Source organism: Nipponia nippon, unplaced genomic scaffold, assembly GCF_047370975.1.
Source record: "Nipponia nippon isolate SJK-2023a ecotype South Korea unplaced genomic scaffold, ASM4737097v1 scaffold_22, whole genome shotgun sequence".
In the NCBI taxonomy this organism is placed as follows: domain Eukaryota; kingdom Metazoa; phylum Chordata; class Aves; order Pelecaniformes; family Threskiornithidae; genus Nipponia; species Nipponia nippon.
In genome coordinates, this window is record NW_028262339.1 from 1545390 (window position 1) to 1567056 (window position 21667).

Below are 21667 nucleotides of genomic sequence, written 5' to 3' on the forward strand. Positions count from 1 at the left end.
AGAAACATTAACGACTGTAGATACAACAACCTATACTGTGACACTGTCTTATTGTGATAGTGGACTGAAAGCAAGCATCTTTTTATGATTATCACACAAAACAGGATTAGACTAATTGATGTGATACTTCAAAATCAGCACAAAAGCAACAGCAGAAAAATGCTTTAAGCACAGAAGGAGCTTCTTGTCTCAGTACCCAGCCTCCACAGAGCAGTAAGGAGTAGAGTCTCCTGTGGATGTGATTAGTGTTAATGTTAGCCCTTGTGTGTGCCTCACAAGGAGACAATATCCCTCAGCTCTGTGTGTATACTGCTACTGAGAAAAAAGAGCTCCTCTTCCACTTACGGCAGTTTTAACCCTATTGTTTTTGTGCCAGTTTTGCAGTATCAGATCAATTAGTCTAATCTTGTTTTGTGAGCGTGTTATGAAAAAAGATGTCATTTTTCACATCAGGTCCAACTGGAGACATTTCAGTTTGTCAGAGGTCTCTTATAAGGTAAGCACTGTTTCAAGCAGTGTAACTCTGCTCTTCATTGCCCTACAATTAAATAACTATTTGCTCAGCTCACAAAATAATAACTGCTCATTTCTGGCTTTTATCTGAATGCAACAGAAATCTGAATTAATTAAGAGGAAGAGCGTGTGTGGTAGAAAGAGGCAAGAGCCATTACACAAATGTGCATGCATGTTGAACCAGGCACCAGACAGCTGCAGTGTTTCAGGACACAACATCTGAGGATTGTACTGCCAATGGCAGTGCTACAAACTTCAAAGGGCACAAAAACCTTTAGCTCTGTCTCTGCATTGACTATGCCACTGCAAATCCATATAAGTGCTTGAGGGACATCATAAATATCACTGCTGTTTCATGCTGTGTGCCTGCATATGTTGAGTAATGTGCTGGACCCATTGAACAAAACAGTGGCTCTGCCACAATCTTCACTGAAAGAGTGAAACATGAAGATAGGTTTCCATCCTATCTGCCTCTGTGGCTCCTTCTTTTGATGGGAGGCCTCTTATGTCGCCTGCCTCCCTGCAGAGCAAAGTGTTTGGTAACACTCTGTTTTGTCATAATTTAGACTATAACTTGCATGACCACTTCCATTTTCAGACTGGCTGACAATGATGGATAAAGTGAATTGTTCAATATGCAGAAAGACATGTTGTCAGTCTTGGGAATATTGGGAGATCTGTCTTTAAGTCTTTTGCTTCTCAGTAATGAATTGCCGCCTCCTTCCCCAAAAGGGAATTATTCTCAGTAAATAATCATTATTACATAAAGATCCCCTAAACAGGATTTAAAATGATTCTTTATACCTTGTAAGAAAACATTTGGATCTTATGGGAGAGGAAAAGGGTACAAAATTACCTGCTGTAGCTTAACTTTTTAATGCAATCCTTGAATTTTTTTTCTTAGAGGAACAAAGAACAAATGAATAAACCCTTGTGAGATGAGATCAGCCTTAAGGGGAAAAAACAGCACTACAGGATAAGGCACAGTCAATGCTAGAGGGTATTATGTTATGTGATAAAAGCTTGTCCGCCCACCCAGAAAGGAGGTCAGAGAGACAATGGCAGGAGGGCAATCACCAACCCTGTGAAATTTAACAAGAGCAAGTGCTGGATTCTGCACCTGGGATGGGGCAATCCTGGTTATACGTACAAATTGGGGGATAAGAGGCTGGAGAGAAGCCCTGCGGAAAGAGATCTGGGGGTTTGGGTTTATGGCAAGTTGAATATGAGTCAACAGTGTGCCCTGGCAGCCAAAAGGGCCAACCATGTCCTGGGGTGCATCAAGCACAGCGTAGCTAGCTGGTGGAGGGAGATGATTGTCCCACTCTACGCTGCACTGGTGCGGCCCCACCTCGAGTACTGTGTGCAGTTTTGGGTGCCTCAATATAAGAAGGCCATCAAACTATTAGAGTGTGTCCAGAGGAGGGCGACCAAGATGGTGAAAGGCCTCGAGGGGAAGACTTATGAGGAGCGGCTGAGGTCACTTGGTTTGTTCAGCTTAGAGAAGAGAAGGCTGAGGGGTGACCTCATTGCAGTCTACAACTTCCTCAAGGGGGGCAGCAGAGGGGGAGGTGCTGATCGCCTCTCTCTGGTGACCAGCGATAGGACACAAGGAAATGGAATGAAGCTGCATCAGGGGAAGTTCAGATTGGACCTTAGGAAAAGGTTCTTCACTGAGAGGGTGGTCAGTCACTGGAACAGGCTCCCCAGAGAAGTGGTCACAGCACCAAGTCTGTCCGAGTTCAAGGAGCATCTGGATGATGCTCTTACTCTTATAGTTTAGTTTTAGGTAGTACTGTGAGGGGCAGGGAGCTGGATTCGAGGGTCCTTATGGGTCCCTTCCAACTTGAGGTATTCTATGATTCTATGAGGGGGAGCCCAAATAATACCTTGCCAGGCTACTCCCAGGCCCATCGGCCCATCACTGGCCCATCTGAAGAAGACCAGAGGAGCATAGGGGCACACAATGGCAGGTTCAGAACCCAAATTAAGGACTCCCTGAAAGAGTACCTTGTTCAGACCCCTCCCAGGGCTGCTCCAGGACAGCCACAGCCCCATTGTCCTGGCATGAAACCCATCAAGATGAGTCATCGGGAACAGCTCTCCAGATCACCTCTTGGACTAAGGCAGTTTGCTGCCTAGGGGTGGGACACATTATGGGATGCAGGGAAAAAGCAGTTTGGGATCACACAGGACTTATTATGGGATGTTTAGGGGAGGAACCAAAGGCGGGAAAAGGGAAGGGTTGAGGTGATTTTGGGAGGAACAAGTGTGGGAAAACAGAGGGGTAAGGGTTTAAAAAGGGCCGGTCAGGTGTAAATAGTTTGCTGGTCAGTACACTTGTCTGTCCATGCCCTGCGCCTGATCAGCAGTCTGTCCTATCTTCTTATTAAATTCCTTTCTAACTCTTTCCTGGGTGAGGGACTCTCTCTTTTGTGTGGATGTGTGTGTATGGGGGGGCTGAGTGCCAGCAACTGGAGTCAGGCCACGAGTCAGAGGGCCTGTGTGTCTGTGGTGCCAGCAGCTGGAGTGACTGCGGGTGTGCGAGTGAGTGTGTGATTGCTAGTGAAGATCAAGCTGGACTAGCTGGTGAATAGGTGAAGTGGCTTGGAAGCCTGGAATCAATTTCTTTTCCAGAGAATGCTCTGGGTTTGACAGCTCAGGAAAAGGGCAGGAGCAGAGAAAGAAAAGTCTATACACTGCTTTGCTGGTTCTTTTTTTCCTTCTCAGTCTCTGTTATAAGTAAAAATACATTACCATAGAGGTTTTAAACCCAGACCAGACATTTGAACTGTCAATTTCACCTCTGATTTCCATCAAGATTCACAAACTTTTTTATAGTCACTCAGTAATCACAGAAACATAGAATACCAGGTTGGAAGGGACCTCAAGAATCATCTGGTCCAACCTTTCTAGGCAAGAATTTGCACAGTCTAGACGAGATGGCCCAGCACCCTGTCCAGCTGAGTCTTAAACGTGTTCAGCGTAGCAGAGTCAACCACTTCCCTGGGGAGATTATTCCAATGGTTGACTGTTCTCATTGTGAAAAATTTTCCTCTCGTGTCCAATCGGAATCTCCCTGGGAGTAACTTGTACCCGTTACCCCTTGTCCTCACCATGTGACTCCTTGTAAAAAGGGAGTCACCATCTTCTTTGTAGCTCCCCTTTAAGTACTGGTACATGGTGATGAGATCACCTCTAAGCCTCCTTTTCTCAAGGCTGAACAAGCCCAGCTCTCTCAGCCTATCCTCACATGGCAGGCTTCCCAGACCCTTGATCATCTTGGTGGCCCTTCTCTGGACCCCCTCCAGCCTGTCCACATCTTTTTTGTATAACGGGGACCAGAACTGTACACAGTATTCCAGGTGTGGCCTGACAAGCGCTGAGTAGAGAGGGATAAGGACTTCTTTATCTCTGCTGGTGATGCCCTTGTTGATGCAACCCAGCATCCTATTGGCCTTCTTGGCTGCAGCAGCACACTGTTCACTCATATTGAGCTTCCTGTCCACCAGGACCGCCAGGTCCCTCTCCACAGAGCTGCTCTCCAGCCAGGTGGATCCCAGTCTGAGCTGCACTCCTGGATTATGTTTTCCCAGGTGCAAGACCCTACACTTGTTGAACTTCATAAGGTTCATGTTAGCCCACCCTTCCAGCCTATCCAGGTCTTCCTGCAGGGTGGCTCTCCCTTCCAGAGTGTCTACTTCCCCACTCAGTTTGGTGTCATCTGCGAACTTCATCAGGCTACACTTGATCCCATTATCCAGATCACTTATGAAGATATTGAATAGCGTTGGGCCCAATATCGATCCCTGGGGGACCCCACTTGTGACGGGTTGCCAGGTTGAAAAAGAGCTATTTACCACCATCCTTTGGGTGCGGCCCGTCAGCCAATTCCTCACCCACCGCACAGACCACTTGTCCAGGCCATAACGCATCAATTTCTCCAGGAGGAGGCCATGGGGAATTGTATCGAAAGCCTTGGAGAAGTCCAGGTAGACAACGTCCACCACTCGCCCCATGTCAACTGAGCAGGTCACTTTACCATAGAAGGCCACCAGATTTGTCAGGCATGATCTGCCCTTGGTGAAGCCGTGTTGGCTTTTCCCAATCACATGCTTCATTTGACTCGTGATGGCCCCCAGGAGGATCCGTTCCATAACTTTCCCGGGGATTGAAGTAAGACTGATGGGCCTATAATTACCCGGATCCTCCCTTGAGCCCTTCTTGTAGATAGGGGTAACATTCGCCTTCCTCCAGTCCTCTGGGACATCCCCCAATCTCCATGACTTCTCGAAGATTATAGAGAGTGGCCCCGCAATGACATCAGCCAGCTCTCTCAACACCCTCGGGTGGATGGCGTCAGGGCCCATCGATTTATAGGGGTCAAGCTCCTGTAATAATTCACATACTGACTCCTTCTTCACTGATGGTGGGTCTATGTTTGGATCCTCCTGGATTTTTGTTCCCAACGCCTGGGGCCCAACAGTGTTGGTAAAGACAGAGGTGAAGAAAGTGTTGAGAACCTCTGCCTTTTCAGCATTGCTGGTGACTGATTCACCTCTACTGTTTAACAGTGGGCCTATGTTTTCCTTCTGTTTCCGCTTGCAACTTACATACTGGAAGAACCCTTTCTTGTTATTTTTGACATCTCTGGCTAGTTCCAATTCAAGCTGAGCTTTTGCCTTTCTAACTGCATCTCTGCACACTCTGGCAATGTCCTTGTAGTTCTCAGTGGATAATGTTCCACTTCTCGATCTCTGGTACGCATCTCTCTTGGTTTTAAGTAGACCCAGGAGCTCGTGGTTGAGCCAAGGGGGCCTCTTGCTCTGCTTCCTTCCCTTTCTTTTATAGGGGATAAACTGGTTTTGTGCTTCCGAGAGAGCATTCTTGAAGAACTCCCAGCACTCGCTAGAGCTCCTTTATCCTCCATGGACGCTTCCCACGGAATCCCTCCCAACTGAGCTCTGAGCGAGCTGAAGTTTGCTCTTCTAAAATCTAGAACCCTTGTCTTGGTGCTAACCTTCAGCACGCTCAGCCAGATCCCGAACTCCACAATATTGCGATCACTGCAGCCAAGGTTGTTACTGACCGAGATGTTACAAAGCAGGTTTTCTTGGTTTGTGAATAGCAAGTCCAGCAGTGCCTCCTTCCTGGTTGGCACATCTAACATTTGTAAGAGGAAACAGTCCTCTACGCGTTCCAGGAACTTGATGGATGACATGCGAGCTGCTGTATTGTTCTTCCAGCAAATGTCTGGGTGTAGTAAAGATAAGGGCTGGCGACCGGAAGATCACGTGCTGTACGGAAAGAGTTAAGGGTCGACCCTCCCTTGTCTCCGCCCCTTATAACATGACACACCTACTGCTGGGGGTATAAAGCCCGTGTTGGCTGGAGATCTGGTGGGATAACCTTGATGTGTAGTGTTTGCTACATCTGGGTAGTTGAAGTCACCCATGAGAACCAGGTTCTGTTGACCAGAAGCTTGCCGTAGTGTCCCAAATATTGCTTCATCGACTTTATCATTGTGGTTTGGAGGCCGGTAGCAGATGCCCGCTGTAAGGTCCTACTTGGAGACGACCCCTCTGATTTTAACCCAGAGGCATTCAATAGAGCACTCACAATCACCGTAGTTGACTTCGATACATTCGAGGTTTTCCTTAATATAGACTGAGACTCCTCCACCTTTTTTTCCCTGCCTGTCTTTGCGAAACAGCCTATAACCGTCCATCGCGATTCCCCAGTCATGTGAGTTGTCCCACCATGTCTCAGTTACTCCTATGATATCATAACCTATGATATCATATCCTATGATATCATAACCTTCTGACTGGGCACGGAGCTCCAGTTCCTCCTGGTTGTTTGAGAAGTTCCTCTTCTTTGTTTGATACATCATGGTTATTATGTAAGAATGTATTTTGTAACTCTTTATTGTTTACCTTTTAACAAAGTAAGAATTATATTATTTACAGGATAAAACATAGATCTCCCTACTAGAAGTGAATGTTCTTTAATTTCGCAGTACAAGGATAGAGCATCTGCAAAGCCATAGCATAAATAAAATTGCACTAAATTATGAGTTTATTTAAGCAGTTTACATGGCTATGTGTGCATGCATGTGTATGTATATGCACACATATATGCACATGGTAACTCTCTCTCTCTCATTATCTCTAGGGATTCTTTCGGAGGAGTCAGCAGAACAATGCCTCTTGCTCCTGCCCGAGGCAGAGAAACTGTTTAATTGACAGCACCAACAGAAATTGTTGTCAACACTGCCAACTGCAGAAGTGTCTTGCCCTAGGAATGTCTAGAGATGGTAAGGAGTCAGATTCCTGCTTCACACCTAAACCCTTTGAAACTCTTCTTCAGTGCTGACTTACTTAAATTCCTTGCAAATTTCTGTGACAGATTTTTGCAGGTCTATGACAGTAAATAGGAAGTTTAAAAATAAATGTACGTCTTGGTAGCATTAGGTTTTTGTTTGTTTTATTCAGAGCACTTGACTGAACATATTGCTTTATAAAATACACATTTCTTTCACCTATTTATTGTTACCTACCTGTTTCTGGGTCTATAGAAGAAATGTTTCATAGTTTAGCCCTGAAAATGGAAACTATGCCGTTTGAAACTTCAGAGGGAAGCTCCACAGTGTATATGAAGGCAAGATCCTTTGGTCCTTGAGGAGCTCTGGTCCATCTTCCAAGCTGTGGTGTGATTAGCCATGTTGGCAGGCTGAGAATGTGCGCCACACCAGAGCTGTTGGCAGGTCATCCTGGAGGTGCAGTGGAAAGTTTGAGCAAAGCTATCTACATCATACCTGCCCCAATCACCACTGCTAATGTAAGGGGTTTCCAGATCACAGCAGTGTTTTGCGTTTTCAGAAAGTATCAGAAGAAAATGGCCTACTTTTAAAGGCAGGTTATATTAATTTGAATTTCCTGGTAGCAGCATTCTGTCTAAAAAGTATACTTAAAATGTTTCATTTGAAATTGACATTCATTGATGGACAAGTCATGTAAAGAGCTATGAAGAATTTTTTCATTAGGTGGCTTACAGTTCATAAACTTGTTATAAATTTGGGTTGCAATAGGTCTTTTCCCACCTCAATGTATCTTATGTTTCATTGAAACATCTTGCTGGATCTCATCAGTCTGGGAGTGGTCTTGCAGTCTAGCCTTTGATCCATGAACTCCTTTTGGTCCTAGCATACTTGATGCCTTAGCTTCTGCCTGAGGAGATGAAAATAGTAAAATTTCAGTAATTCATCATCATGTGCTTTCCCCCTAAAAGTAATGTCTCGCAAGGATTTGAGGTATCACAGGAGCGTTTGAATGTGACTGACAGCATTGCGTTCCCAACCTGTAATTCAGGGACCACTGCATACAGGCAGAGTGATTCTTCTGACAGCATTGTCACCTTCTTTCATTGTTTACATGAGGGTGTTTATAGGTGTTCATATTTAATGACATTGAGGGGTCTTGCAAGTTTAAAATAGCCTTTATGGATTTTTTTAACAGAGAAATTGCATGTGAATTTTACCTCTCAGCCATGTAACAGATTAATTTTTATCATGTGGAGGCAGGATGCTAACTGACAGCAGATGGAGAATCCAATTAATGATTATACAATGAAAATAAACAGTGGGTGTTTGTTTGTATTACTGAGGCCCTAAAATTAAAGAAAATATGCAGTTGAATTTTTCAAAATAAAGTCAATGTATGTTGTCCATAAAAGTATGAAATGCATTGTGGACAGATTCCAGGGGCAAACTATGTGTTTGTATAAGGTAGCTTGCAGCCTGTTTGAAGGGGATACTTAAAGAAATGCAAATAAATTTAAAGAGCTGCCATCTCCTAGATGTTTTTGCACTCCCTTTTGATATTATTTTCTTTCTTTTCTGTTCTTTTCCATGATGGAAAATTTTCACATATGTAGGCTCGGACTCTTCTGGAGGGCTATGAATGAAGTATGAGCTAGCAAAAAAATGGGAACCAAGCTCATCCTGTGTTACTAATTGTGATGATTCTGAATTGATCTCAATTATGGAAAATATTATTAGAAAATACTCTTCATAATACATAAAAATGAATACTTCCTATTAATTTTGTAACTATATTTCAGAGGAATGTCTGCTTATCTGTGCTCTGATAAACTATTCTAGATGTATCCCTAATTGAAGGATCTCATTTGTTCTAGAGCATGATTAACTACTACCTTTGCTCTGAGATCTCAAAATATAGCCCAATAGGAAGCAAGAATTTAAGGACAGATGGGGGGGGAGGAAGATAATCAGATATGACCCACTGTATATGCAGTCTGTGGATTTACTCCTCATAGTTCCACAACAATCGATCTGTCTTTTTTGAAATTTTCAATCTCAGTGTAGTGAACCCTGTTCCTGGGGAGAGTAGTTTGCACTCTGATGTTTGCCTCCCGTTCTCATCAGAAGGAATGCATGGATTTTGTGCACGGAGATTATGTAAATTGATTGTGTGAATCCCTGAGTCTTGCCTCTGTGGAAAAGACGACATTAATTTGTGCTGTTTACCTTCAAGTCTGTTATTTTTCTCTCGGTTCTAACTTTAACCTGTAAGGTTTAAAAAATAAAGTGTGAAGATCACACCCTATTGAAAGGATGAAATAATAGGCTTTTAGGGCTTGTTTACATCCAAAGTACTAATCCTGTTAGTGCACAGTTTAAAGGTTTGTGGAAAATTGGTAAGTCACATGGGATATGAATTTAAAGATTGTACATTTCATACAGCTCTGGGCTGTTGTTCAGTGAACACAGAGACAAGAAAAAAGATGCATGGTCTTTTTAACATTCACAGTAGGAAGTGAATTGCTTGACTGAAGCCATTGCTATCAAAAAGGAGTGAATGTTGTCACCTTGTAAATCCAAGCACACAATATCTTTTCCTTTGTGAGATGCATATGGTGTAAAGCTTTTTTCCACAAAAAAAGGGATACATTTCCACAGAAAAAGTGATGCTAAAAGTAAATATCAGAACAGCTGTTGGGGTGAGGGGATTCAAGAAAAAAAAGAAAGAGGACAATTGTTTGCAGTGTGCTTTGATTTTCAGCTGTGAAATTTGGAAAAATGTCCAGAAAGCAGAGAGATAGCTTGTATGCTGCAGTGCAGAAGCACCAGCAGCGAATGCAAGAACAGCAGCAGCAGAGCAGCAAGGCAGAAGCCCTCATCAGGATTCACAGCAACAGCATCAGTAATGGCTTGAGCAATATGAGTAATGAAACTAGCAGCACCTACTCGAATGGACATGTCATCAACCTGCCAAAGTCTGAGGGTTACTATAACATGGATTCTTCCCAGCCTTCCCCAGATCAGACTGGGTTAGACATGACTGGAATCAAACAGATAAAGCAGGAACTTATCTATGACCTCACTTCTGTACCAAACTTGTTTACCTATAGCTCTTTCAACAGTGTGCAGTTAGCTCCAGGAATATCCATGACTGAAATAGGTAAGGAAAATTCTTATTCCTCTGGTATAATGTGTATATATAAATTAGATTACAATATCAATCATCTTTATTAAAGCATTTTACAGGTATTCTATATACAATTATACAGTAATTACATATGCACACACACAGAGGAAGTAAAGGAAAGAAAATCAGTCTGGCAGTAAACAGTATAGAGGCAATTATGTTTTTTACCAGAATCTGCAAATTATTCAGTTTCTTAAACTCAGCAGTTCATGTTCTGTTTATGAAATGGGAGCACCAAAACAGGTGATGAATCAATCAGAATCAGGCAATAATTAGTAATGGGGAGCTTGTTTCAAATGAGCTAATTACTCAGAGAGTTAAATGATCTCTTCAGCCAGCTGTTCATATTCTTGTCAGCACCCAAAATCCCAAGGGCAGCTCATTCTAGGGTATTTATTGTAAAAAAGCACCATCTCCCTACTTCTGGTGTGTGGATGTACAGTCAGAGCAAGTTCACTGATCTCATGAGATGCACAAATACAGTTGAGATGAACATAGTTGTGTGGATACCCCTGCTTGAATGCCTTAGAGAAGCAGCTCAGTCATCTGTCCCTTGATTTCTTCTTTAAAAAGTAGCAAAGTAGCAAAGAGACCTCTCTGTGAGATGAGGCAGTTTGAAAGGCCAGTTACAGATGATCCTTCTCTAGGGAAAATTTCTGTTCAGCTAATGGCTCTAGTCCTACTGCTCCAACTCAACTGGAAGCACTGCTTTCTGTTGTATAAAAATAACATGAAACAAGTTGACCTCTCAAATAGGTACCTCTCTCCTCAACAAGTGATGTATGCTGAGTCCGTTGTGGTCGAGAATATAACTGAAGTGTTCTTCTCTGATTCTCTTAATTAAAAAGAAAAAAGAAGGAGAAGAAAAAAAAGATGGTGTTCAACAGCACCCATAACAAATGAATTAATGTCACATTATAAACACACTGTAGAGTCCTGGCCTGGCCTTCCGGCCTCATGGATGTATGCTGAGAAGTGTAAATATATGCATGTACTCAGAACTACTGAGGGCCCTGGAGGTGAGGACAGGGATGATAATACTACGGATACACTTGATATATATTGCAGAAAGGGTGTATATAGTAGTTATTGTCCAATAAAAACTGAAGGTTCTAATTCTAATTTTCTAATTTCCTCGCAAAGTAATCAAATTGGTCAGGCGTACTTTGATCTTTAACAGTTATATCCTTTAATTTAAATGTAAAAGCGCTCTTTTTCCTGAACATAACTTCATATGCATTAGACAGTGGTGGAAATGGAAACTGTTAATCTTAACAATTTTGAAAGTAAAAAATTTTACACAGTAGATGTTTCAATACACGATATTAGACTGGCATGCCAAGCAAAATATAGCTTTTCCTGCATTTCATGCTTACTATTATCTCTAAATACTGTACCAGGATATAGGTGTAGAGGGAAGAGATACCAAAAAATTTAAGTTATATAGTGCTCCTTTATATGTATTTAGATATAGTATATTCCTCCAAATAGGTTCAATATTCCAGGGTATAATTGCACATTATCTGATTGTGATGAAAAGCAGGATAGGATACCTGTTCCATATGGAAAAGAGGGCTAAGTATAAGAAAGAACAATATTTGGGATACAGAAACAAATTTCTCATGTAACTGTTAGTGCTTATGACGGAGTAAACTTTGATACAATCAGGTAGTACCCCATTAGGCATTTAACAATCGACAGAACCATACCTTAGGCTCATCCCCTGTCAGTATTTTGGTTCCTCTTACAAAAAAAAAATTCAAAACATAAAGAAATCAATCTGAAGCCAGTAAATAAGCATACAGGTGCAGATCATCAGCTTGGCATTAGCTTTGTTTCCAGGCCATTTCCTTTTTATAGACATGATCTGGATTTGTAGCCAGATGGGCATAGCATAAAGTGGGTCAGATTGCAGCCATCAAATGAGTATGAAGCTGGGCAGGCATTTTTGTCTACCTGCCAGTTCTGGGCAGCATGACACCAGTGTACCCTGTGAGCTAGGTAATGTACAGGGGCTGTACCTGCAGGGGAGGCACATTCCCAGGAACCCTAGAGTAGGGTCCGGTTTCTCTCTGGCCATGGGGCCATCCACAGATCTGTGAAGGGAAAAATTCCTGATGCTGCAGTGGGAGCTCAAACTGTGGGGTAAAATCTGCTCCTTGGTTTTGAAAGTGAGTATTTGGTCCTTCGAGGAACCTCTTTCTCCTCACAGAGAGAGTTGCAGATGTCCATCACTGCATGGGAACTCTTTAAGGTAAGGGAGCTGTGTTTCCTGACTCAGGTAGCCCCACAGGAGAGCAATGCTTGCTCTCCAGTGTGATTTTAAATTAGTAGGTATTAAAGGCTTACTTTTAGACTTAATCAAATTAAAGACCATCTTGTTTCAATATATGCACATACGTCACATATGTCACTGAGCTAAGCATCATATTTTACTTATAAAAAGTACGTCTCAGATCTTGGTCTGTAAAACTTAATGGAAAGGTTTCCCTGCCTTGACTATAGTTGAGATACCAGCCTATGATTTCTTAAAGATGAAAAATATTATTAGTGTGTCCTGGTTTCGGCTGGGATAGAGTTAATTTTCTTCCTAGTAGCTGGTGTAGTGCTGTGTTTTGGATTTAGGATGAGAATAATGTTGATAACACACTGATGTTTTAGTTGTTGCTAAGTAGTGCTTACACTAGTCAAGGGCTTTTCAGCTTCCCATGCTCTGCCAGGTGCACGAGAAGCTGGGAGGGAGCATAGCCAGAACAGCTAACCCAGACTGGCCAAAGGGCTAGGGAGGGATGCTTACTCCTAATGAGCAGAGGGATGCTTACTCCTAGTGGCTGAGATACTGGTATGTAGAGATGACTCTGCTCAAGAGAGAAGATATAGTGAATACACACCACGGGCCACCCTGTGGTTTTATCTGTGTGACCACGGAGAAGACATGAGGAAGCGGGATGGAACATCTACCTCAACCCTAGAGGCACGGGTATGTGAGTTGCAAGGAAAAACAATCACAAAAGGTGGTACTCACAGGAAAATTGCTGCTCCAGTTTCCAGTGAGCAGTTCCCCAGACAGAGCAGAAGGGCTGATTTTGCTTCTGATCTTAGTAAAGGGACTTTTGATTTGCATTTACAAGAAGTGAGGAACAAATGCTATGAGCAGGACTAGAGGGGCCCTGCCTCCAGCCAGGTAGAGGAAAGAGACAACCGGGTTTACTGGACTGTGTGGATTCGATGGCCTGGCACATCAGACCCACAGGAATATAAAGCCTCTAGTGGACACTGGTGCACAGTGTACCCTAATGCCATCAAGCTATAAAGGGGCAGAACCCATCTGTATTTCTGGAGTGACAGGAGGATCCCAACAGCTGACTGTATTGGAGGCTGAAGTTACCTTAACCAGGAATGAGTAGCAGAAGCACCCCATTGTGACTGGCCCAGAGGCTCTGTGCATCCTTGGCATAGACTACCTCAGGAGAGGGCATTTCAAGGACCCAAAAGGGTACTGGTGGGCTTTTGATATAGCTGCCTTGGAGACGGAGGAAATTAAACAGCTGTCTACCCTGCCCGGTCTCTCAAAGGACCCTTCTGTTGTGGGGTTGCTGAGGGTCAAACAACAACAGGTTCCAATTGCTACCACAACAGTGCACCGGCGGCAATATCGCACCAAGCGAGACTCCCTGATTCCCATCCATAAGTTGATTCGTTAACTGGAGAGCCAAGGAGTGATCAGCAAGACTTGCTCACCTTTTCACAGTCCCCTATGGCCAGTGCAAAAGTCTAATGGAGAGTGGAGACTAACAGCAGACTATCGGGGCCTGAACGAAGTGATGCCACTGCTGAGTGCTGCCATGCCGGACATGCTAGAACTTCAATATGAATTGGAGTCAAAGGCAGCCAAGTGGTATGCCACCATTGACATCGCTAATGCGTTTTTCTCAGTCCCTTTGGCAGCAGAGTACAGGCCACAGTTTGCTTTCACTTGGAGGGGCGTCCAGTACACCTGGAATCGACTGCCCCAGGGGTGGAAACACAGCCCCACCATTTGCCATGGACTGATCCAGACTACATTGGAACAGGGTGGGGCTCCGGAACACCTGCAATACATTAATGACATCATTGTGTGGGGCAACACAGCAGCAGAAGTTTTTGAGAAAGGGAAGAAAATAGTCCAAATCCTTCTGGAGGCTGGCTTTGCCATAAAACAAAGTAAGGTCAAGGAACCTGCACAGGAGACCCAGTTCTTAGGAACAAAATGGCAAGATGGGCATCGTCCAATCCCAATGGAGGTGATCATCAAAATCACAGCCATGTCTCCGCCAACCAGCAAAAAGGAAACACAAGCTTTCTTGGGTGTTGTGGGTTTTTGGAGAATGCATATTCCAAATTACAGTCTGATCATAAGCCCTCTCTATCAAGGGACCAGGAAGAAGAACAATTTCAAATGGGGCCCTGAGCAATGACAAGCCTTTGAACAAATTAAACAGGAGATATAGTTCATGCAGTAGCCCTTGGGCCAGTCTGGGCAGGACAAGATGTAAAAAATGTGCTCTACACTGCAGCCGGGGTGAATGGCCCTACCTGGAGCCTCTGGCAGAAAGCACCAGGGGAGACTCAAGGTCGACCCCTAGGGTTTTGGAGTCAGGGATACAGAGGATCTGAGGCTGGCTATACTCCAACTGAAAAAGAGGTATTGGCAGCCTATGAAGGGGTTCGAGCTGCTTCGGAAGTGGTTGGTACTGAAGCACAGCTCCTCCTGGCACCCCGACTGCCAGTGCTGGGCTGGATGTTCAAAGGGAGGATCCCCTGTACACATCATGCAACTGATGCTACATGGAGTAAGTGGGTCGCACTCATCACACAACGGGCTCAAAGAGGAAACCCCAGACGCCCAGGAATCTTGGAAGTGATCATGGATTGGCCAGAAGGCAAAGATTTTGGAATATCGCCAGAGGAGGAGGTGATGTGTGCTGAGGAGGCCCCACTGTATAATAAACTACCAGAAAATGAGAAGCAATATGCCCTGTTCATGGATGTTGTGTTGTAGGAAAGCATCAGAGGTGGAAAGCTGCTGTATGGAGTCCTGTATGACAGGTGGCAGAAACTGCTGAAGGAGAAGGTGAATCGAGTCAGTTTGCAGAGGTGAAAGCCATCCAGCTGGCTTTAGATATTGCTGAATGAGAAAAGTGGCCAGTGCTCTATCTCTGTACTGACTCATGGAGGGTGGCAAATGCCCTGTGGGGGTGGTTACATCAATGGAAGCAGAGCAACTGGCAGCGCAGAGGCAAACCCATCTGGGCTGCCGCATTGTGGCAAGATATTGCTGCCCGGATAGAGAACCTGGTTGTAAAAGTACATCACGTAGATGCTCACGTACCCAAGAGTCAGGCCACTGAAGAACATCAAAACCAGCAGCAGGTGGATCAGGCTGCTAAGATTGAAGTGGCTCAAGTGGACCTGGACTGGCAACCTAAGGGAGAATTATTTCTAGCTCAGTGGGCCCATGACACCTCAGGCCACCAAGGAAGAGATGCAACATATAGATGGGCTTGTGATTGAGGGGTGGACTTGACCATGGATACTATTGCACAGGTTATCCATGAATGCGAAACATGCGCTGCAATCAAGCAAGCCAAGCGGTTCAAGCCTCTCTGGTATGGAGGACGATGGCTGAAATATAAATATGGGGAGGCCTGGCAGATTGATTAGATCACACTCCCACAAACCCACCAAGGCAAGCGCCATGTGCTTACAATGGTGGAAGCAGCCACCGGATGGCTGGAAACATATCCCGTGCCCCATGCCACCGCCCGGAACACTATCCTGGGCCTTGAAAAGCAAGTCCTATGGCGACATGGCACCCCAGAAAGAATTGAGTCAGACAACGGGACTCATTTCCGAAACAGCCTCATAGACACCTGGGCCAAAGAGCATGGCATTGAGTGGGTATATCACATCCCCTATCATGCACCAGCCTCCGGGAAAATCAAACGATACAATGGACGGTTAAAGACTACACTGAGAGCAATGGGTGGTGGGACATTCAGACATTGGGATACACATTTAGCAAAGGCCACCTGGTTAGTCAACACCAGGGGATCTGCCAATCGAGCTGGCCCTGCCCAATCAAGACTTTTACGCACTCTAGAGGGAGATAAAGTCCCTGTAGTGCACATAAAAAATATGATGGGGAAGACAGTCTGGGTTACTCCCACCTCGGGCAAAGGTAAACCCATTCGTGGGATTGCTTTTGCTCAGGGACCTGGGTGCACTTGGTGGGTGATGCGGGAGGATGGGGAAGTCCGATGTGTACCTCAAGGAGACTTGATTTTGGGTGAAAATAGCCAATATGAACTGAATTGTATAATGTTTGTTGCTATATAATACTGGATGTCATCACTTCTATGGTAATTTAATGATTACTATGTGCCATATCAACAGTATACAGTAAGAATCACCCAAATTAATGAAGAATGAACTCTGAGGAAACTGAGCAAAGCGCAGTGGTGATGGAACCAGAACTGGCTTCAGCATGCAACAATCCAACACCACACACCATCTCTCCTGCCCTGAAAGACTGTTATGACAGATGGAGCCCAAAGTCATGGACTAAATGAACTCAACGGATATTTTTGAGGGATGGCCCATAGACTAAGGGAATAATATCTGTGTGTATATATTAAAAGACTGGAAAAGTGGTGGTGATTAATTGGAATGTATTGGAAAGGGTAGGACCTGGGCATGATGTAGATGAGGTAGAATAAGGGGTGGATACTGTCCTGGTTTCAGCTGGGATAGAGTTAATTTTCTTCCTAGTAGCTGGTATAGTGCTGTGTTTTGGATTTAGCATGAGAATAATGTGATAACACACTGATGTTTTAGTTGTTGCTAAGCAGTGTTTAGCATGATGTCATGCTCAGTATATAAGCTGGGGGGAGTTGGCCGGGGGGCAGGTATCGCTGCTCGGGGACTAGCTGGGTGTCAGTCGGTGGGTGATGAGCAATTGCATCACTTGTTTTTCCTGAGGTTTTCCTGACTCCAGCCCCCGTGCTGGGCACTGTGTGCAGCCCCTGGGCTGACCTGCAGGACACAGCTTGCTCGTTGTGGAGCAGGGCTGCCTGGGGCCATTTTGCATGGGCTGCAGGTCTGCCTGCAGCTGCTCAGGGCAGACTTGGGCATGTCCATCTCCACATCAGCCAGGCTGGCCCTTTGCTCACCATGGGCTTGGGGCAGCTGGGACTGAGGTCCTCCTCCCCTCCCTCCCACCAGGAATCAAGTGCCTTGCGGGAGCTCTCCGTCCATCTCTTTCAAGATGCAATGGGGTTTGTGGTGGGCAGTGAAAAAAAGAAGATGAAGCAGGAGGTGTGCAAGAGCCTGCTCCTGCTGCTGTTCCATCTGCATGACCAGGATGAGTGCATGACAGAGGTGGCTGACTAGTCACCATTCTTTGTCCTCTCAGTCCTTCAAGGCTTGAGGGAAGACACCAGACCCTTGGTCTCTTCCCTGGCAACTCAAATGCTCCTGATCCTGAGAAAAGGAAGGCCAGCACCAAGTGTTAACCTGGGACAGCTGTGCTTCAGGCTCCAGAGGGCATGGAAGAGGTGGTGCTCTGCCCCAAGGGATGGCACTGCTTGAGCAGACCCAAATTAGCAGTCCTAACCCCAGGGTGCTCTGCATCCTGGGGACATCTGAGGGTGCTGGTAAGCTCCTGGCATCTCCTCCTGCCCACAGCACAGCTCCACTCCTTGGGCACATCCCATCCCCATTGCTATGCTACCATTCATGCCATTGTACTTTTCCCAAAGAAGGAGCCCTGCTTCTTCAGCAGGTGTGGGTATCTTCTCTTTGTGAAGACTAATGCCAAAGGAATTGGCATCATCCTGAGAGTGGCAGGACATCCGCTCTTACCAGCAGTCCGTGCCAGTGCATTGTGTACCCACACACTTTGTCTTTGCCTCAAAGCACTAGCTGCTCTGCTGGGCCACAAAACAGAGGAAGGAAGAAGCTGAAGCTGAAGCCTTCCCTCCCCTCTCCAGGGCCACATCAAGGCAAGTCACTTTATCTGCCACACCCTGCCCGAGGGAGGACACGGGGCTGTCTCCCCTCGCCTGCGCTCCTGACCCATCAGCTGAACCCTGGAGCTACAAAGCCACCCACACCCTCTGGCTGCAGCAGTATTGTCCCCTTCACCTCCTCAGCAGCAAGGACAGCTCTACAGTAGGCCATATTAGAGTGGAAATTATGGTTACAAGACAGAAAATGCAACACAAACCACCAGCACAGAAAAAAAACAACCAGAAGACACATCATACACAAACCAGAGGCCCCGATCCAAACCCTAAAAAGGAAAATAAGCTAAAATAGGACACAGTCCCCCCTGCAAAAGACCACAAGATAGGCAAAAATAACATAACCCCAGGAAGCCAGGACCAAAAAGCCCAGACCCTGTCCCTAACAATAACAGGCTTTAATCCTATCCCATTTACACTCTGGTATCCCGTAACCCTACCACCCCATAACCCTAGCACACTGCAACCCCAGAACCCTAGCATCCCATAACCCTAGCACCCAATAACGCTAGCTCTCTGTAACACTAGCATATAATCCTAGAAAACTGTTACCCTAGCACTGCATAACCCTAGAATCCCGTAACACTAGCACCCTGTAACCCTAGCATCCCATAACCCTAGCACATTGTAGCCCTAAGATATCAAAAAATTGAACACAAACTCCCCGGAGATCTCTGCCAGGACCTTCAGGTGGCCCAGGATCTCAGACATCACAACTTTGAAGTGGGAGTGAGACAGAGCCACCAGGACATCACCAGCAGCCATCTTCACACCCTGAAAAAGTGCTAAACACTCCCGGGGAGAAAGGCTGAGGCACTTGGAGACTTTGAACCAGCCAGCCATGGCCATGGGGCTTCAGCTCATCATTTCTATGTCAGAAATGCCACCAGGCAGATGACCCCATCCTCCCTGCAAGACCCCTCAGGGCAGCTGTACCCAGCTCCGGGGGGCTGGATATGGCCTCAGCTCTGTGGGGAGGTGCTTCCCAGGAGCAGGATCTCTCACGGGGACACTGGGAAACCCTTGTCAGGCCTGGATGCCTGAGAAACATCTCTGTGCGGCTCCATATCTCACCAAAACCAGAGGTAGAGGAAGGCTGCTTTGGTGGCCTCCAAGAGAACCAGCTCACCTGGGCTGCTCTGTGGCCACCAGGCACCTTTGCTGTCAGGGCAGAGGGCATCTGCACCAAGGAGCAAGCAGTGGTGGCAATGCTGGGGGACAGCGAGGACACCGTCCCTGATGTCTATGACATCCCTGACATCCCCGACAGCACCGCCTTCCTCAACCAGCTCTCCGACTTCTCAGGGTGGAGGGCTACTCCCTAAGGACCGAGTGGTGATGCTGGGGGACGCCAATCCCTTCGGGGGGGGGAGAGGGGTGATGACGTCCCCCTTGCTAGATCCCAAGACGAAGCAGGGCAGGGTGGCGGCAGTCCTCCCCACCTGGCTGCCAGAGAGTTCTGTGGAACCTTCACCATCACCTACCAGCTGGCCCAGGCCACTGTCTGGCAGGGGGTGCCAGGGCCCTTGGCGTTCCCAGGACAGGTGGTGCAGCTCCCCCGTGTGGCTGCTCCCTGTCCCCCTGCCTATGGCTGGGGACAGCAGGTGGTGACGGGGACACTGGTGCCCAATGGGGCTGGGGCTGTGAGCCATGGTTCATGGGGAGCCCCTGTACGCCATGGGCTCCTGTGTACTGCACGTCCCTGCCTGCCCCAGCCTCCCGTCATCCTGCTGCCCTGCAGCTCAGCATTGGGTGCAGGGCCCCCCTCTGCTCCACACCCTGCCCGGCAGCACCCAGAAGCCGTCGGATGCCTCCAACAAGGATGCGGCAGCTGGGGGAAGCCAATCCCTTTGGGGTTGGGGGGGGGGGTGATGATGTCCCCCTTGCTAGACCCCAAGAGGAAGCAGGGCGAGGTGGCGGCAGTCCTCCCCACCTGGCTGCCAGAGAGTCCTGTGGAGCCTTCTCAGGAGAGTCCTATGGAGATTTCAAAGGAGAATCTTACAGAGAGTCCCCTGAAGGGTTGACCAGAGGGTCCCCTGAAGGGTCCCCCAGACAGTCCTCCAGAGAGTCACCTGCTGAGCCCCCTGTGGATCCTGCTGCTGAGTCCCCTGGCAAGCCCCCCAGCTGCCCCCAGGGTCATCCGCCCCGCATGGCCCAACTGGTGGAGGAGGCGCTGCAGAGGAAGCCCCAGGTGGTTTTGACCCACTTGCTGCTGCCGCCAGGCATCATCTCCTGCCAGGTGGTGCCCAGATCAGGCAATGCAAGCGGCAAGCAGGCCAAGCACCCCACGCCGACCAGCAATCCCAAGATGCAAAAGACCTCCCTGCGGGACAACAGCCCACCCAAGAAGAGGAAGATGGTGGTACGCTGGGTGGCAAAACACTCAAAAACCCTGTGGGAGGGGAAGCTGGACAGGGACGGCATGGTGGTGGGCAGCAGTGGCCAGCAGGTGGGCAGCAGCAGGCAACAAGCAGGCGGCAGCAAGCGGAGGGCATCTGAGGACACCAATGTGCCCACCTTGTTGCTCAAGCGACCCAGAATGCCTGGGGACGCCAGGGGGCAAAGCACCCCATGCCTGCCCACCCCGCCTGCTGCTGATTGAGAAGATGCGGAGCATGGATCGCCGCAACATGTGACCCCAGGACAGGCTGCTGCACAAAAAAGTTCAGGCCAAAACGCTGCAGGGGCTGCGGACGCCCCACACCGACCTGAGGATGCACTTGCTGAAATCCATCCAGAGTTTCCACCCACTGGGGCAAAGAGTGAAGGTGGTGGGGCCGGTGCACAAACCGCCTGACCCAGAACCTGAAGCTGGCCCCAGCATGCCCCCCAGGGTCCTCAGTCCCCTACTGGCTGCCCCGAGACCCAGTGCAGGGCTGGCTGCCTCCAAGCCCCCAGCTGATGACAAGAAGGAGACGGCACCAGCGGTGGCATTGAGCAGCAGGGCTGCTGCCAAACCGAAGCAGCCGAGCTGGCTGTGCCTGTTGCCCACGGGGGGCCAAACCCCACAGGACGGGCTGCCACAGCAGCTGCACATGCCGCCATGGCTGCCATGCCCTCCTGCTGACTCTGTGCTATCAGAGTAGGAGGCCCTGCTGATGTCACTGGACCAGCTGCAGTTTTTTGTGCAGAGGTACATCGACATGGAGATGGCCAATGAGTATGGCTACCTATAACCCACTGGTCCAGCACCATTCCCCATAGCACCCACGCGCAGAGAAGATCCAGAGGCAGAGACCTGCACCCACCCTCTCCAGCCCCAGTCCTCTACCAGATAGCTCTTTCTTGCTTAATTCATTAAAAGAGTTGGGTGTTCACTTTGCAGCACCTCCGCCTGCAGTCATTTGCACAGCAGGAGGAGGGGCAGGGGGTTTAACGCAGCCCCTGCCCACCCCGCGGGTGGCTGAGCTAGGCTGGGGATGGCCACCGAGAGGATGGGTACACGGGGCATCACTCCAGGTGGTGGGCGCCTGTGGGAGAAACCACGTTGATTAGCATCAACGCTGGGAGGACGGAGGCCTCCATCACTGCCCCAGTACCAGCATCACCGCCCTGGTATTGGCATCACCATCACTGACCCAG

General features: G+C 47.3%; 1 protein-coding gene across 1 annotated transcript in view; it reads left to right on the forward strand.

Moving 5' to 3' along the window:
* Nucleotides 1-19410, forward strand: part of LOC104014014 (nuclear receptor ROR-beta-like) — a 44066-nt gene extending 24656 nt beyond the window's left edge. The window contains exons 3-5 of the mRNA XM_087760269.1: nucleotides 6686-6829; nucleotides 9597-9995; nucleotides 19169-19410. Of these exons, the coding sequence (XP_087616395.1) occupies nucleotides 6686-6829; nucleotides 9597-9995; nucleotides 19169-19410 (785 nt within the window). The remainder of the gene's footprint in view (nucleotides 1-6685; nucleotides 6830-9596; nucleotides 9996-19168) is intronic.
* Nucleotides 19411-21667: the final 2257 nt, after the last annotated feature.